General features: G+C 41.9%; 1 protein-coding gene across 1 annotated transcript; it reads left to right on the top strand.

Annotated features, from left to right (window-relative positions):
* The first annotated feature begins 9,635 nt into the window (after positions 1-9,635).
* Positions 9,636-14,059, top strand: CUNH2orf66 (chromosome unknown C2orf66 homolog). Its single transcript, XM_019522990.1, has 3 exons — positions 9,636-9,776; positions 11,339-11,533; positions 13,183-14,059. The coding sequence occupies exons 1-2, from the start codon at positions 9,654-9,656 to the stop codon at positions 11,513-11,515; spliced, it is 300 nt and encodes a 99-aa protein (XP_019378535.1). The 5' UTR covers positions 9,636-9,653; the 3' UTR covers positions 11,516-11,533; positions 13,183-14,059.
* Positions 14,060-16,938: the final 2,879 nt, after the last annotated feature.

Below are 16,938 nucleotides of genomic sequence, written 5' to 3'. Positions count from 1 at the left end.
CAGCTCCTCCCTTACTTCCAGGATGATACAATCAGCCAGGCAATGTTGCTGCCTGGCCAGCCAGTAGGGAACTGATATATTTATATAGGCAACCAGGGTCAAAATGGCTGCTGCAATCAGGCACCTGCTGGCTGCTTGGCTCTGGTCTTAAAGTGGCAGGCACAAATGGTGCCCTGCCACAGGGCCAGTCACAAGGACTTTACTGTAATACAGTGCACACAGACTAGAGGCAGCTGAGGGAGAGAGGGACCTGCAAGTACTGGTCAATTTTAGGATAGCCCTAAATTGCCGGATTGATATGGCTGCAAAAAAAACTAATGCAGTTCTAAGGGGTTTTAGGTGGGGTATATTTAATAGAGATATAGAAGTACTAGTAAGTACCCTTTAATAAGGCATTGTTATTTAGAATACTACTAATTTAGAATACTACTAATACTTCTGTGACCATGCAGATGGGTGCTCTGAGTAGTAGTTCTTCCCCCTCTCTGGTTTTAAGTGGTGATTGGGGATTTTTGGGGCAGCTGATTGCCTGTGAACACAGGGGACTGCTGCAGGAGGCCCCTCCCAGTCTTGTAACTCCCTTGCCCACAGGAGTTTAGTTAAGCCAGGGGAGTCAGACTCACCTGGACCCCAGGCTGGATTAATGGGGTCAGCAGCAGCTGTAATGGGTTAAATGGTGGCAGCAAAAATCAGGCAGCAGTGATCTGAGCAAGGCTTCAATCTGTACAGCCCTTGCTTGCTGCCTCTCCTGCTGAAAGCCATGTTCATCTGGGCCCAGGGACCCTAAATTCTGTACCTGGCCGTGCCCCCTAGCTTCAAATTCCAGTAATTGTTTGGGCTACTAGTGGACCAGATGGAATAATTTCTTGGGCGGGATCTGGCCCATGAACTGTATGTGACACCTCTGAGCTAAGCCATTGATAGCTTTCTTCTAACACAACAGCTCAATTTTAGTCTGAATGTTTAAGCTGGAAACATTTTAGGGCTTCTGAAAAACATAATGAAAAAAAGTCTATGAATAGGTATAGTTTGGAATGACAGATCAATCTTCACCTGCCACAAGTGCAAAAGCAAACAGAAAAACAAATGGTACTGGTTACAATTGAAAAATAATCATTTGCAGTGCAAGCCAGAAGCCAACAAGGTCAAGCCTTATTGAGCTAGGAGCTATATAAACATATAGAAAAGATCCCCTACCCAAAGGACATACAACCTATGGAAACAGAACTTGCTTCACAACAGCATCGGACAAGAATCAGATATTCACACATATTGGAAAACAGAATGAAAACAGAAAATCCCTCCTGTAGTCAGCAGTATTCCTCCCCAGAAGAGCTGCTATTTGTGGCTGGGAATGGGCAGTGAGCCCTTGATTTATTAATCGTTTTGCTTAGGTGAGGCTTAAAAATAAAACAATGTGTTCCTGTAGGCAAAATACACATGATAATCATTCACTTGCTTATTTTGATATCTGTATAAGCTGTTGTTTAAAACTGCCAGTCGCATTTGACGTTTAACTTTTCTGTGGGTGCATCTACACATGCAGTTAATGTGACACAATAAACTCTGGAGCAATTTGATCCAGAGTAAACTGCTCCCAGACATAATGTCTACACAGTCACCCAGGACAGCAGCAATTTGAGCCAGGGTGGAGCAGGCTCCTTGCTGGTTGGGCTGACCAGTGCTGTTTATGCCCATGGTCAGAATTACACATGTGTTTTTGTGCCCTAAATTACTCCACGGTAAGATAGTACTGTCCTCAACAGTGCTATCTTATGGCAGACTTAATTAGTTTACTGTGTCCTAATACTAGCACATATGTAGATGGTTATGCTTTACTGTGGAGCTAATTAATCTATTCCTCACTAAAGCAGACGTGAAAATACACCCTGTATGTCTCAACTCTGGCTGCTGGCATTAGGATCCAACTCTCACTAAAAGCTATGGAAGAAATTACTGTTGACATCCATAGGTTTTAAATTAGATTTTCTATGCTGTATAGTATAACTGGAGGCCTGGCTAGATCCTACTTCTTTAGGTCTACAATCTCTGCTGGCTGATACCCTTGCAGCTGCTTTGAATCTGCCTACTGTTGTTTAATTACAGTTACTGAATGCTGTGATTCTTTTTCTAGTCCAGTGACATTTCAGGAAACCCACAAAGATAACAGTAGCTTTTGTGCTAAAAAAAAATTAAGAAATCCTCCATAAACAGAATTGCTGGTGCTAAAGCTTGATGTGAGTATCAAAACTTTCCTCCAGGAACTGGCATAAAATAAGAAGCCTTCACTATGAAACACCACAGTGCATCCCAACAGTAATGTGCCTTACCTAGGATATCTTTTTGACATGGGTATTAAGTGTGTAGTCAGGTATTATGCTGTTTATTCAGGCTAGAACCTGATTCCCGTTAAACAGGCAAAGCCTGTGAATGAATTACTTTCCTCTTAATATTGCTGTCCCTGGTGCTGATCTGAACACTATACTGCTTAAGTTAAATGCTACCAATGTCTAACAAGAACAAAGCAGTTAATGTTCAAGTACATTTTTTTTTAATTGCAAATCTCCAGCATCTCTGAGCTGGGTAAACAAACTTGTATTCATGCACACAGTTAGAGACAGCAAACTAGTCCTATTGGGATTGTATTTATTGTGCTGTTAATGGTGGTAGGATGCCAAGAGGTTTTGGGGGTTGGGAATAATGTATATATATAATGTGTGTGTAGTGTGTATATTACTTCTAAACAAATAAAAATGAAAGTGTCATTTGTCTTGTACCTTCCCAGCCCTCCAGTTGGTAAGCAATACATGGTCGTGTTACCAAAGCTATAGTTCTAGGTTCAGTGTTTCAACTAGTATTTCATCTTGTATTATAGCCTTCCCTATGTCTTATCAAGCTCATTTATAGCTTCTTCTATATCAAGTCTTGGGATGGAGTCTTGAAAAGAATATTTAGCTGAGCCTCAGAAACAGTTATTTTCCATGAGTGGAGATAATAGTGCACCACCTAGTGTTGTGCTATCACTACATATTGTCGGGGAAGGCCCCAAGGTCACGGTGGGTCAAGGGTGGCATTGGAACGAGCAGGCGGGATTTGTGGCGAGAAGTCTGAGTGGTACGCGGACTCGTAGTGGTTTCAAAGTAAAATGGATTTATTGACTTACACTTTGGTTGTGTAGGTAGAGCTGCTTACTTCAGTTACAGTTACAAATGAGAACAAACAACAAAGGGGTCTGTTGGCCCACGGGGTTCATGAGTAAGCCCTTCCGTTCTACCCCGAAGGATAGAGGCGGCTGCCCGCTCGCTAGTCTCAGGGCTGGTCAACAGCTCGTAGGTGGGTAACAAATAACAAAACTGTAACTCATCGGAAACGTCGTGACGCCAGTCCAAAGCGGACAACAGGTAGATCAGTACCGAGGTCAATGAAGAGGATACCGAGGTCAGAGCCAGGTGTGATGAGACAAAGCCGTAATCGAGGTAAGTCGGATGAAGCAAATCGTAGTCGAGGTTGAAGCCAAAGTAAGTCCAGTAGCCAAAGGATCAGTACGAAAACGATAACAAATCGAGTAGCCAAATAGATCGTGGAGGAGACCAGTGGGCCAGTAAGCCCTTCTGGAGAGCAGTCCCTGCAGCCGCAGCCTCCGCTTCCAGGTAGGATCTCTCCTAGTGAGACAGTCCCTGACAAGTCAGCCTCTGTTCACTAGTCAAGTGGGTCTTCCCCCAAGGGAGGGGGTTCACAAGCTTTTGTAGCAGCCTCGTAGCCAATCAGGCTGCTGTTCTGCTGGAAACTTCTGGACAAATTACCTCATGCAGTTACTGTGACTGAGCATGTGCGTGCTGGAAAAGTAGGTCACGCATGATTGACAGGCTGTCAGGTCACGTAGGGGGCACGTGCTGGGCATGCTGTGGAATTTTCCGTGCACTTAGCTTGTCTGCGCATGTCAGTTTCAACTCTCTGTGTTGTCAGCATACAATCACAAAATTTTTCTCTGACACATATATTAATTGTTATAGCTTCATTAAGAAATTTAATTGGAGCAGCCTTCTTGACTGAAGGCTATCTTGGCCCCATTATATATGCCTCTAAAGTCACTGTTCTCAGGGGATATTTGAATCCTCTTGCATAGATTAAGCCAATAGGATGGAGCACATTGCCTTAAAATTCATTGTAATTCACCCTTGGCTGATCTGGACTTAGCATGTGCCTTGAGAGAAGTGTTCATTTTGTTATGGACAGTATGTCATGCACTTTTCTCCAGGACCTGGAAATTCGGGCTGTGTGAAGCTTCAGTCCCTAATTCAATTTGGCAGAGATTCGGCCTGATTTGGCGTCCAAATCTCCGAATCTGAATCAAATCAGGGACCCTTTAATCTCTCCAAATTGATTCAGAAAGATTTGGCGATTTGGACATAGACACAGCTTTAAATGTTTTTTTTTTTTACATACCTCAAGGTAGCAGGTGGCTTGTGAATGCTGAGATGCTGGGGAGGATGGGGTGTCCTACAGGAGCATGAGGAGCTCCCCAGAGCACACGGCAGCAGACCTGGAAGTGGACCAGAAGCACTTTCGGGTCCACTGGGGAGAGCACTGGGGGCCCCCCTGTGCCCTCTCAGCTTGGCCACTGGTGTCTCCTGGGTCTGGGGAAGCACCCGGGGTCCCCCCATGGCCGACTGCTGAGCTGGGGGAAGGATGGGGGTGGGGACCCCAGCACACTCTCCGGCGGACTCAGAAGTGGACTGGAAGTACTTCTGGTCCACTTCCAGGTTTGCCGTGGAGCATGCGTGGGCCCCCCCCCACTCCTGTGGGACGTTCCATCCACCCCATCATCACAGTGGTCACAAGCTGGGCCTGGTACCTTGCGGTACATACAAAAAACATTTAAAGCTGTATCTGTGGCCAAATCGCTGATTCTCTGAATCAGCATTGAATCTTCAGGTTCAGATTTGGCCGAATCGAAACGGGACAGTGATCTGAAGCAACAAATTGAATCACTGTCCCTGATTCGGGCCAAAACTGAATTGAATATGCTCCCATTTCACACAACCCCTACTGGAAATGTTTCTTTTGAGTGTGTTGCAAGTCGGTATTTATTTTGCATAGTCTTTTTTACCTAAATCTAAGGCTGACTCTATTTCAATTTTAATTCTAAATGAGTTCCATGCTGCATCAGCATTCAAGGGAGGTGAAATCAATGGCATAATTTCACTGAGATTTGCAGAAAATAAAACATGTGCTTTGGCCTTTTGTGTTGCTGATGGTGGTATGTAACGGGTAGATTTGTACAATGAATTTTCCTTTGGTGAAAGTCTTAATATGCAGTACAGAAGTATATGCTTCTTGTCACAATCTAATAATGTTGATATGCATCTTGTCACAACATAATACAAACATTGATGATAAAATCTAATTGACATCAATGTTCAGATCTTGGATGCATCCACAAGACTTCCCAGGCCTGGCTGCCCTGAAAATAGACGCTGGCAAATGCACAGTCCTTGATGGCTACAAAGATCCAGTAGTGTTTGACCATTATTGATTTTTTTTTTTTTTTTCCCCCCCCCCACTTTTTGTTGTGGTAAGCACCAAGCAGCCATACTGATCCAAGCCATCCTCAAAATGAATTGAAATACCAGTGCACACTATTGTCATATTCACGCAGGCAACTTTAAAGAGAGTTAATTTTAAGCCAGAAAATAAAAGATAGGGTAAGGAATTTTTAGTGCTTGTTTTTAGGACAAAGAACTCTGCCATGGTTGGATTCCTAGCATGCAAGACTATCCCTTTTGGTATGATAGGACAGTGTAAGCAGAGCATCAGACATTAATTTAGAAGGTATACCAGAATGGCAGCCAAAGAAGTGTGGGGTCCTCGGCCCCTCCTCCCTCTACTCTCCTCAGGGTAGTAAGATTGCTAGTTATGCCTCTGGATACAATATATTCAAATATGATCATCAGAGCCTAGAAAATAAAAACAAATCCAATTTGAAAAGCATCTTTTTGCTGCTGGCAGACAAGGTTCTTTGGGTAAATCTGATATCTTTTATTAGACAAACTGAAATAGACAGAAAAATTCTTCTTAGCAAGCTTTTGGGTATAAATACCCTTTGTCAGGCTGAAGAAGCATCTGCAGTTGATGTGTGCTCTTCCTGGATGGAATGAATAGCAAAGAAGCCAGAGGCTGGTATGCATGCAAGAAAGGCAGTCAGTGAAGATGAAAATTGAGGAGTCAGTGGGTGAGAGACGGGTTTGGGGGAAGGGGAATGAATGTAGCTGGTAAATAGTGGAGAGGTACCTGGGGAATGAGATGTTAGGCAGGTTATAACATGGCATAAATCCAGTGTCTATATTTAGTTCATGATTTTTTGTATCCAGGAGGTTGATGAAGTGAAGTTCCTAGGCTCGTCTGTGAAAAGTATTTTGTAAATTCCCTTTGAGGATTAGAACTGAGAAAGTGGAGAGAGAGTGGTTTTCTTGAGAAATGTGCCCCCACAGGTAATTGAGTATTCCAGTCTTTGAATGCACACCAGAAATCTATTTTTCTGGTGTGCAGTTGTTGTTTGGTCTCTCCTACGTATTTTCCATCAGGGCAATTGGTGCATTGGATGAGATGTGTTACATTTCTGGAGGTGTAGGTGTAAGATCCAGGAATGCTGATGGTTCTGTTGTGGGGTATAGTAATTGTGGGGGTGGGGGAGATATGTTGGAAGGTTTTACATTTCATGTCATGGCATGGTCTGGATCCATTTGATGCGTTTCGGGCCGTGGGAAGTTTGCTTGCTTCTGGTGATGGGGTCAGCCAGATTCATTGTTTGTTTGAAGGCTAGGATGGGTAGCTCTGGGAAGATATCTTTGAGAATCTGGTCTCCTAGTATAGGTTGCAATTGTATGAGGATTTTTTGTATGGGTTCAAGGAAGGGGTGATATGTCATAACCAGTGGTGTGCGACTTGTGGGGGTTTTCCTTCTGTATTGCAGCAATTCTTCATGTTGTATCCAGGTGGCTCTTTTAAATGTGCAATCTATCTTCCTGGAGGAGTGTCCTTGTAGAGTGAAAGCCTTTTTGAGGTTAGTGAGGTGGCAATCTCAAGTGTTCTCCTCAGTGGAAATTCAGAAGCATCTGAGGGCTTGGCTTTATATCACAGCTTTTCTTAGTGTGTTTAGGGTGAATTGCTGGTTCTGTGCAGATACGCATGTTGGTCTGCGGGTTTCTGGTATAACATGGTCTGGATTTTATCATTCTGGATACTGATCATTGCATCTAAAAAGTAGATGTTGGTGCTAGAGTATTCAAGAGATAGTTGGATGGAGGGGTGATGATAACTGAATTTGACGGAACTCAGTCAGAGATTGCAGGTTTTCAGTCTAAATGATGAAGATGTCTTTGAGAAATTCTTCTTCCAGGTGGCTCATAAAAAGTTTGGCATACTGTGGGGCCATTTTGGCCCCTTGAACCTATACAAACCTATGTGAAACCTACATGAAAATTCCCTCAAACCTATACGAAAAATCCTCAAACAATTGCAACCCATACTAGAAGGAGACCCAATTCTTAAAGAGACCTTCCCAGAACTATCCATCCTAGCCTTCACACAAACACCAAACCTCACTAACCTCATCATCAGAAGCAAACTTCCTACAGCACAAAACGCACTGAATGGATCCAGACCATGCCATGAAAAGAAATGCAAAACCTACCAACACAACTCCAACACCCCCACAATTACTGCACCCTACAACAGAACCATCAACATTCCTGGATCTTACATTATATTTCTGGAGGTGCAGCTGTATCTCATCCAATGCACCAAAAGCCCTACGTAGGAAAGACCAAACAACAACTGCGCACCAGAATGAATGCACACGGGAGATCTATTAAAGACAAGGATATCCAATTACCTGTGGGGGCACGTTTCTCACAAGAAAACCACTCTCTCTCCACTCTCTCAGTTCTAATCTTCAAAGGGAATTTACAATAAACTTTTCACAGATGAGCCTAGGACTTAATTTCATTGACCTTCTGGATACAAAAAATCATGGACTAAATATAGACATTGGATATATGACACATTATAACCTGCCTAACATCTGACTCCCTGGGTACCTCTCCACTATTTACCAGCTACATTCATTCCCCTTCCTCCCAGATTACCCCAGCCTCTCTCTCACCCACTGACTCCTCAATTTGCATCTTCACTGACTGCCTGTCTTGCATGCATACCAGCTTCTGGCTTCTTTGCTATTCATTCCATCCAGGAAAAGCGCGCACGAACTGCCGATGCTTCCTCAGCCTGACAAAGGGTATTTAAATCCAAAAGCTTCCTAAAAATAATTTTTCCAACTATTTGAGTTGGTCTAATAAAAGATTTACCCAAGGAACCCTGTATGCCTATATCCTTAGACCAGCACAACTACAACCTACACCTCTATTTACTGCTGTAATTTAAGTTGGAGTGGTTATGATAATTTTTAAATAGTTGAGAGAAAAATCTATTGGGAAGTTGTAAATAAAAGGAACAGCAGTTTTGGCATGAAAAGGGTACTGTAGCATAAGGCCAAGTTAAACAGCACAGATGTGTATATGTGTATACACAGTGTATGTAGATGTGATCTGTAACTGAGTGCAGCTGACACTTGCATTAAAATGTTATGATTTTGTATTTTGAAGTATCTATTATAATGCAATTTTTCCAGCACCAAAAAAAATGTTCCTTGGTGGAGCTAGCTGGGAAACCATTCTGCCCGATATAATTATTAGTGATAATCATCATCGTGGAAATACTGTGTGTGAACTGCATGTTTAAAGTAACAATTTGATACAGCCACTATCATCCCTGCAGGGACTTTTTTTAAAACTTATTTTTGCCACCCACCAATTTTCAGTGATATGTCGGGATAAGGAGAAGTGACTGCTGCACCATTCAGTAGCAACAGGCCTTGAGAGCATCAGCCATGAAATTCTCAAGGGTCTTTATGTCCTGGGTGGAAATGGAATCATTACTGTATTTTTGAACTACTGCTAACGTCATTGATACCCACCTACAGTCAGTCCACTAGAAATATAAGTGGGGAGATCAGACTGTTCACAAATTACAGACAGACTAACCAGAAAAAGGCAAGTCAGAGACAAACTCATTGGTAAGTTTCATTTAAGGAGCAGGTGAAGGAGAGTGAATGTTTCTGTTGCATCAGTTTTTTTATTTATTTCTATATATAATTGTTGTTAAGTATATCTTCTGTATTTAGCTTCCTTCTTCCAGTCTTTAAAATTTAACTAGCTGGGCTTCAAATTATATTCCTTCATATTCCAAATAGTGCAAAAAGACATATTGCTGTCACTAACACTTGGCTATTTAGAGGATTTTTTTATACTGGAAGTGCAGAGCTAATCCTCCTTTTAAAGAAGGGATCTAGGGTCCTGATAACAGATTGCAGTGCTGGAAGCTTTGTTCCTCAAGGTGTGTTATAGCTAAGATGAACAAAAACAAACCCCACTCCAACCTAGTAGCTCCTCCTTGCCCTCCTTTGGTCATTTTTTATTTAAAATAATTTATTTGGATTAACACTTGCTTCATTTCTGAGTGGTGAAAGTTAAGTATGATTCATGAATCTGTTTTTTTTTTTACCTCCCTATGTGCAGCCTGCTCCTCTCTTCAGTATGTGGAAGACAGTATTCCTGATTTTCTTCACTATGTTGACTCTGCAGGGCTTGGTAAAGGGGGCTCCTCTGAGACCAGAAGAAAAGTGGAAACCTTTGGACAACCCCAGGAACAGAGATCTGGTAAGGAAGCATTGCAGAATAAATTGGAGAAAAGCCTACACTTTCTTTGCCTTTCACGTATTTATATGCTTCGTTATAAGAATTACTTATCTCCCTTTTATAGTTAAAAAAAAAATGTAAAGTGAAGTGGGCCCACACTTCTGGTCTAATTATTCTGTACTTTGTACAGATCAAAATTATCAGCTACTTGAACATACTACAATCTAAACTCACCTTTTATCTAAGGAAACATTTTTAGTGTAATACACTGTACATTATATTCTCTATAGCCATCTGAAGTAAACATTAATTTTACAAGAGCTGTACTTTAATTTATAAAAATACAGTTTATGTTATCAAATAAAATAGCATGATTTGGTATTTTTCTTCTAATCCTGAACTTATGTATTTTGTGGACACAATACTGTTTTGAGTTAAATGATGAACAATGGCTTTGAGTGTGCTCATAAAGATCTGAAAGCCAACTAATTTACATCTAAGAATATTCAACTATTAAGGATCAAAAGTTCTGTTAAACAGATTTGAGCTGGCCCTTGTTCTGGTTGCTTAAGATGGATTTAATTATATGTAAAGTATATTTTAGTTAGTATTTATTACAATGCATATATGGTCTAAACAAATGTAAAAATGGTTAATTATTAATCTGTCTACTACTTTTAGGGAAAGGTTAAACAAAACTGTTTGGAAATCTGGGAGTACTTTAAATTGGCTTTGGTGCAGGTGTCAGCATGCACCTTTTGTTAGGAAAACAGTTGTAAATTTGGTAATTGGTTTCTTGAAAAAACTGTAAGGAACACATCGGTTTGAAGGATTTCTAATACTGTGGTCTACTTAAATTTCATAACTTGGGGGACAAACAGTGTGAAAAAGGAACTAATAGAAGGTGGGTTACCTGTAATAACAGTTTAAATTGACCAAATCCATAACGTTTTAGAGATCTGAGGCATTCTTGAAGTGCTTTGAAATGGTCTGATGTAATTTTCCTAATATGGGAACTGAGAGCTGTTAAATGTAATTGACTAGTACTTTGTGTCCAAAATATGCACACTGTGGATATACACAACTGAGGGTATTGGGAATGGGAAGAGCCTTGTTCCTCCAGTTTATCACTGGCTGATGGGTTGATCTTTTTTTTTAACAGGTGTGTGCATCACAAGACACAAAAGACCCAAAGGTCTGATTACACTTGCTCATAATGAAAGTGCCTTATTCCTCAGGTAGTTCCATTAATTTTAATGTCAGAATTTGGCAGGAATTGCTGCCTATTTAGCATGTCTCTGCAGAAGGCCCAGAGTAAGTGCACTGAGTGACTAAACTGCTATGAGGTGAAGCTGTTTTAGTTCAGGACTGAAGCAAATGATTGGGGTAGAGTAGAAAACCTGAACTGCCAGTGACCATGTTGGACCTGCTTGCAGATAAAATGGAGGATTTCATTTCATTCTGTGTTTTCTCCATTCTAATGTAGCTCCTTCTGCAACCATCATATTTACTCAATCTTATTGGAAATTATTCATTTGGAGGTGTGTGGGGGTTATCCTTTTCTAAATGGAAACTGTCTTCAGTTTTTCAGAACACTTTCAGCTTATTTTTCTGGGAGAGATCTCAGGAAGTTTCCAGGAACTTTCTCTTTGAACAATGATGGATCAAAGCCTGTTACTTTCTACTTGGATCCCATTGCTTCTGCATTGGCAGATTATGAAGAAAGGAAAAATTCTTTCCCAAAGTATTTCAGAGGCTGAAAGAAACTGCTTAACAAGGTAACTATTAAAACCAAATAAACAAAACTAAAAACAAAATTCCAGTGGTGTTTTCAGTCGCGTGTGATTACAGATTTGGATTTGGGTAATTTCCATATCTAAGTGAAGTATAAAAATAATTTTTTTTGGTTAGAGATAAATGGCATTGTAACCCTTAGTTAAGATTGATTTAAATGTATTTAGGTAGACACTCCTGTGGCTTTACTTACTTACTAAAATAAAATGAGTATCTTTGATGAGAAGAAATACGAAGTTAGCCGTGTATATAGTATTTCTGTTTGCCCTGCTTAGATTTCATATGCTTTTCCAGTATAAAAAAAAAAAAAAAAGCTGGAAGCTTGCTGACTAGTAAAATGGGGGAGGGGGAAGTTTTGCGAAAACAATTATAAACCTAGCACAACCTACACTTCAAACTGTCAAAAACTTCCCACAATCTGAGCACAGTAAGAAAAAGTCTAGATATAAAAATAGGAAAATAATATAGTAATAGACATTATTTTGTCATCTTAACTATTTTCCTTATTTCTGCAATTACATTCTAAGGTTGGGGAAAAAGGTTAATACATATTTCACTATATCAGATATTAGCAACTTTTTACTAAGAGCATGCAACGGATTCTAGCCCAGCTGCTCACCCCCTGCTGCAGTTCCAGCTGCCCCTGCCCTGTGTGAAGGGCTAGTCTCTCACCCTGCAATGCAGCCTCCAGTGAAAAATGTGCCACTGCAAAGCATGGCATGCTGCAATTTGGAGTGGCTAATTTAGTGGTGATGGTAAGCAGAGACTGCAGTAGAGGCAAGAGAGCATCCCTTTGCACAGAGCAGGGAGACAGAGGTGGTAGCAGGGGATCAGTCTGCTGTTTGTAAAAGCAGGTCAATGGGATACTTGGGACTGCTAGGAGCAACAGGTGATTGGTGCACTATTAGTAAAACATCAGTCCAATCCAGTCTCTTCACAAGTTGGATCCTGCATTTGTACTTAAATATTGCTTAACATAAGAAATCTCAGAGTAGCTGGAGATACTGCAGGTACCTTTAAAAACGCTTTTGCAGGCTGGTAATCTGAGCATTTAAAAAAAACAAACAAACAAACACTTTTAATGGTTACATTTCCTGTGTTTGGTTAGTTCTTTACATTTCATAATCTTCCACTCTGTTAGTTTTGAGGGCACAGACAAGGTGCAGGGAACAGCAGAAGCGGTACCTTCCCAGTGTATGTGCGGACACGGTACTGGGCATCACAGAGATATACTTCACAGGAGTCTCTTGCCTAATGTTCTGCATGTTCAGGGTATTGAGTAAAACAGTGGCAGATCCCAGGGAGGAGTGGCCACAAGCAAAGGAAAACCAAGCCAGCCACAGTGGCTCTACTGCCACTCCATGGCTTCAGGACAGGAGGAATCTGTCCCTTACTTTTACCCCTACAACAAAGATCATGTTCCCATTAAAGTAAAAGAATGTTAATTGATTTCTTAACAGAGAATATGGTAGTAACTTTTTATTGAGTCACAAATTTAAAGTTCATTAAGGTCTGTGAAAGTCAGTAGAACTATGAATGTCAGTTGGCATCACTGGCCTTAGGATAATGCTCCGTGGGCATTTACATATTTCTGCTTTAATATGCTTAGTCTTACTATACTTTTTTCTTTCAGGTGATTACTTGGACTTCAGGTGAACTTGAAGAATACTTGGCAAGATATGACTACCTTGGGCTTTTTAACTATTATCTGACTTTTCAGCATACCAGATTTTACATACACAAGTCTCACATCTGGCTGTAACTGCCACACTTTCTTATTTTGAGCTAGTAGGGGACATATGACCAAAGTTTGTCTTACAGAATTTTACTTGTTTAAATGTAAATAAATGAAAAGTTCAGTCCAACTGGTGTTTGCAACTGATCTCAAATACCTTTGTCAAGGAATGTAAATAAATGTTATCTTTATTATAACTAAGTTCTAGAAAACTTTTCTTGAATGGAATTCTAGTGAGACTATTTCCTCACAATTCCTTATATTGTGTTTGGTGGAATTTTTAACAAAACTGAGCTTCAGTTGTTACAGAAACTTACAGAAACCTGCCTGTCTGTTCTGTGATGGTACAGAACCTCCCACAATGGGTCCTGGTTTAGGACTGGGGTCACTGCAATACAAATAATGAACACACTTTGACACACAAAAACAAAGATATACTAATCTGATGTGAGAATGGAAGGCAACTTGGGTCACGGTAACTATAAAATGATAGAAGTTAAACTTCTAAGGGGAGGAAGGAAGGAGAGCAGCAGATTAAGGACACTGCACTTCAGAAAAGCAGGCTTGAACAAATTTTGGGAACAGGTGGGAAGGATCTCCTGCAAGGCAAATCTGAGCAGACAGGAATTCAGGAGAGCTGGCTGCACTTTAAGAATGACTTTTTAGAAGGGCACAGGAGCAAGCTATCCCAATGAGATGGAAGAATGGAAGTGCACCAGGAGACCAGCCTGACTAGACAGCAAATCTGTTTAAGGGGTTGAAACACAAAAAGCATGAATGATGCATGCCCCCGGCAGCTGGGGGGCAAGTGGCGCTGGCAGGGGTGGGAGTGTGGTGGCAGTAAGCCGGGGATTTTTGTAGGGGGTGCACGTGCACCCCCTATGCATCACCACTGACAAAAAGTAATCCTATAAAAAGTGGAAACTTGATCATAGTATTAGGGAAAGTTATAAGAGTATCAGATATGCATGCAGAGAGAAAATGAGGAAGAGAAAATCTGAGATGCAACTGGTAAGGAACATCAATGGCAATAAAAAGAGATTCTATAAATATATGAAAAGTAAGAGGAAGACCAGAGAAACCAGAGGCTCCTTACAGAATGTGAAAGGCAGTCTAGTTACAGGAGATGCAGAGAAGGCTGAAGTTTTTAATGCCTCTTTTACTTAAGACTTCGCAAATAGGGGCAGCTACCAGATGATGGGTGCAGTTGGCAGCTAAGATAGGGAAGGTGACAAACAGCCTAGAGTAATAAAAGAACAGATTAGGGGTTACTTAGAAAAGCCGAATGCTTTCAAATCATCAGGACCAGATAGGATGCATCCGAGGGTACTGAGGGAATTAGCTGAGGTAATTTCAGAGCTACTATCTATCCTCTTTGAGAACTTGTGGAGGTTGAGTTAAGGTCCTGGATGATTAGAAAAGGGCAAGTATAACACTCATCTTTAAGAAAGGGAAGAGGGAGGATCTGGGGAATAACAGACCAGTCAGTTTGACCTTGGTATGTGGAAAGACCAGAGAGCAGGTCCTCAAGGAATCTCCTGTGAAGCCCCTAGAGGAGACCAAGATGATCAGGAGCAGCCAGCATGTATTCACCAAATGAAAGTCATGCTTGACCAACCTGATTTCCTTCTATAAGCTGATAGGTTCTATGAATGAGGGGAGAGCAGTGGATGCAATACACTTTGACTTTAGCAAGGCTTTTCACATTCCCATGACATTCTCATTGACAAGTTAAGGAAATACAAAGTAGACAAAAATACTGTAAGGTGAATACATAACTGTTTGGACAATCATACTCAACAAGTAGTCATCAATGGTGCAATGTCTCTTTGGGAGGAGGAATCAATGGGGTTTCTCAGGGAGCTGTCCTGGGTTTGGTATTGTTTAACATCTTCGTTAACCATGTGGACAGTGGGACTGAGTGCACATTTAGCAAATCTGCAGATGATACCAAGTTGAGAAGATCTGCAGATACTCTTAAAGATAGGGCTAAAAAAGGCCTAGATGGACTGGAGAAATGGCCTGCAATCAACTGGATGATATTCTAAAAGGACAAGTGCAAAGTCCTGCACTTGGGTCAGAATGACCACACGCACAAATACAGATTCAGGAATGACTGGCTAGGCTGCAGTACAGCAGAGAAGGGTACAGTAGATGGTGAGATAAATATAAACCTACAATGTGCTCTTGTTGCAAAAAAAAAAAAAAAAGCTGACAGCATTCTGGGTTGTATTAACAAGTGTCACTGGGTAATCAAGGGAAGTGACTCTTCCACTCCATTCAGCACCGAGGAGACCTCACCTGGAGTACTGTGTCCAGTTTTGGGCCCCATGCTTCAAGAAGGATGTGGACAGTTCGGAAAAAGTCCAGCACAAACCAACAAAAATGATTAGGGGCCAGGAGGCAAGTCTTCTGAAGATAGGCTGAAAGAACTTGAGTTATTTAGTTTGGAAAAAAGAATATTTAGAAGGTATTTGATGAGTTTTCAAATACCTGGAGGGTGATTATGGAAAGAATGGAGATGGGCTTTTCTCTGTGGCTGAGGGGATAGTACTAGGAGCAATGGCCTCAAACTTCAGGAGGGGTAATTTAAGTTGGAGACTTGGAGGGAATTTCTGACCATGAGGGTGGTAAAGCATTGGAACAAGCTACCTAGAGAAATTGTTGGTTTTTCCATCCTTGGAAGTTTTTAAAGCAGGTTAGACAGGCACTTGGCTGGGATGGTTTATTATCAAGGATGATCCTGCCTTGAGCAAAGAACTGAACTAAATGACCTTGTAAGCAGTGGTGATGTGTTAGGGGTGCATGGGGGGTATGTGCACCCCCTTAGAGTGCTGGTGCACCCCCTCACAGCAGAGTTCCCCACTTAGGCGGTGGGCAGGCAGGAGCACTCGTGCCCCACCTGAGAGCCCTGCCTGGGGAGTGGGGGTGCCAGAAGTGCCAGTGGCCCTTCCAGGTGCGTCCCTGGCCCTTCCAGGCATGCTGCTGGCAATTCTGGGCAGCATTCCCTCTTAGAGTCAGCTTAGAGGAAATGCTGCTTCTGGGCCAGCATATGCGACTGGCTGTGGGGGGACCCTGCCCTCTGGTTGCTGACTGGTGCCTCCTGAGTCAGGGGGGCACTTGCCCCCCCAGCAGCCAGTTGTCCATGATTGTAAGGTCCCTTCCAAGCCTACTTTCCTATGATAAAAATGTTTAGGAAATGTACTGAGGTCATCCTATTGTAAAAGACCGAGAGTACCTCCATCACCAGTTCCATGGGATGGCCCTGCCCGCTATGGGTCAGGGAGGCCCGGGTGAGGAAGATTCCTTGCCCTCCTTTGAAGCTGAACTTGTGAAGGAACACCTTGACAAGCTGGATACCTTCAAGTCAGCCGGCCCTGATGGGTTACACCCAAGGGTACTCAAGGAGCTGGCGAGCATCATAGCTCAGCCCCTGGCATGGATCTTTGAGAGTTCTTGGCGCTCTGGTGAAGTGCCCGATGATTGGAAGAAGGCCAATATCATGCCTATCTTCAAGAAAGGGAGGAAAGTAGATCTGGCAAACTACAGGCCCATCAGCCTGACCTCTATCCTGGGAAAGGTCTTGGAAAAGATTATCAAGGAGGCCATCCTTAACAGACTGGCTGAAGGCAATATTCTGAGGGATACCCAGCA

The sequence above is a fragment of the Gavialis gangeticus genome, unplaced genomic scaffold (genome assembly GCF_001723915.1).
Source record: "Gavialis gangeticus isolate Ggan-Ray unplaced genomic scaffold, GavGan_comp1, whole genome shotgun sequence".
NCBI lineage: Eukaryota > Metazoa > Chordata > Crocodylia > Gavialidae > Gavialis > Gavialis gangeticus.
The sequence above is the reverse complement of the archived record's forward strand: the minus strand, read 5'-3'. Positions and strand labels throughout refer to the sequence as shown.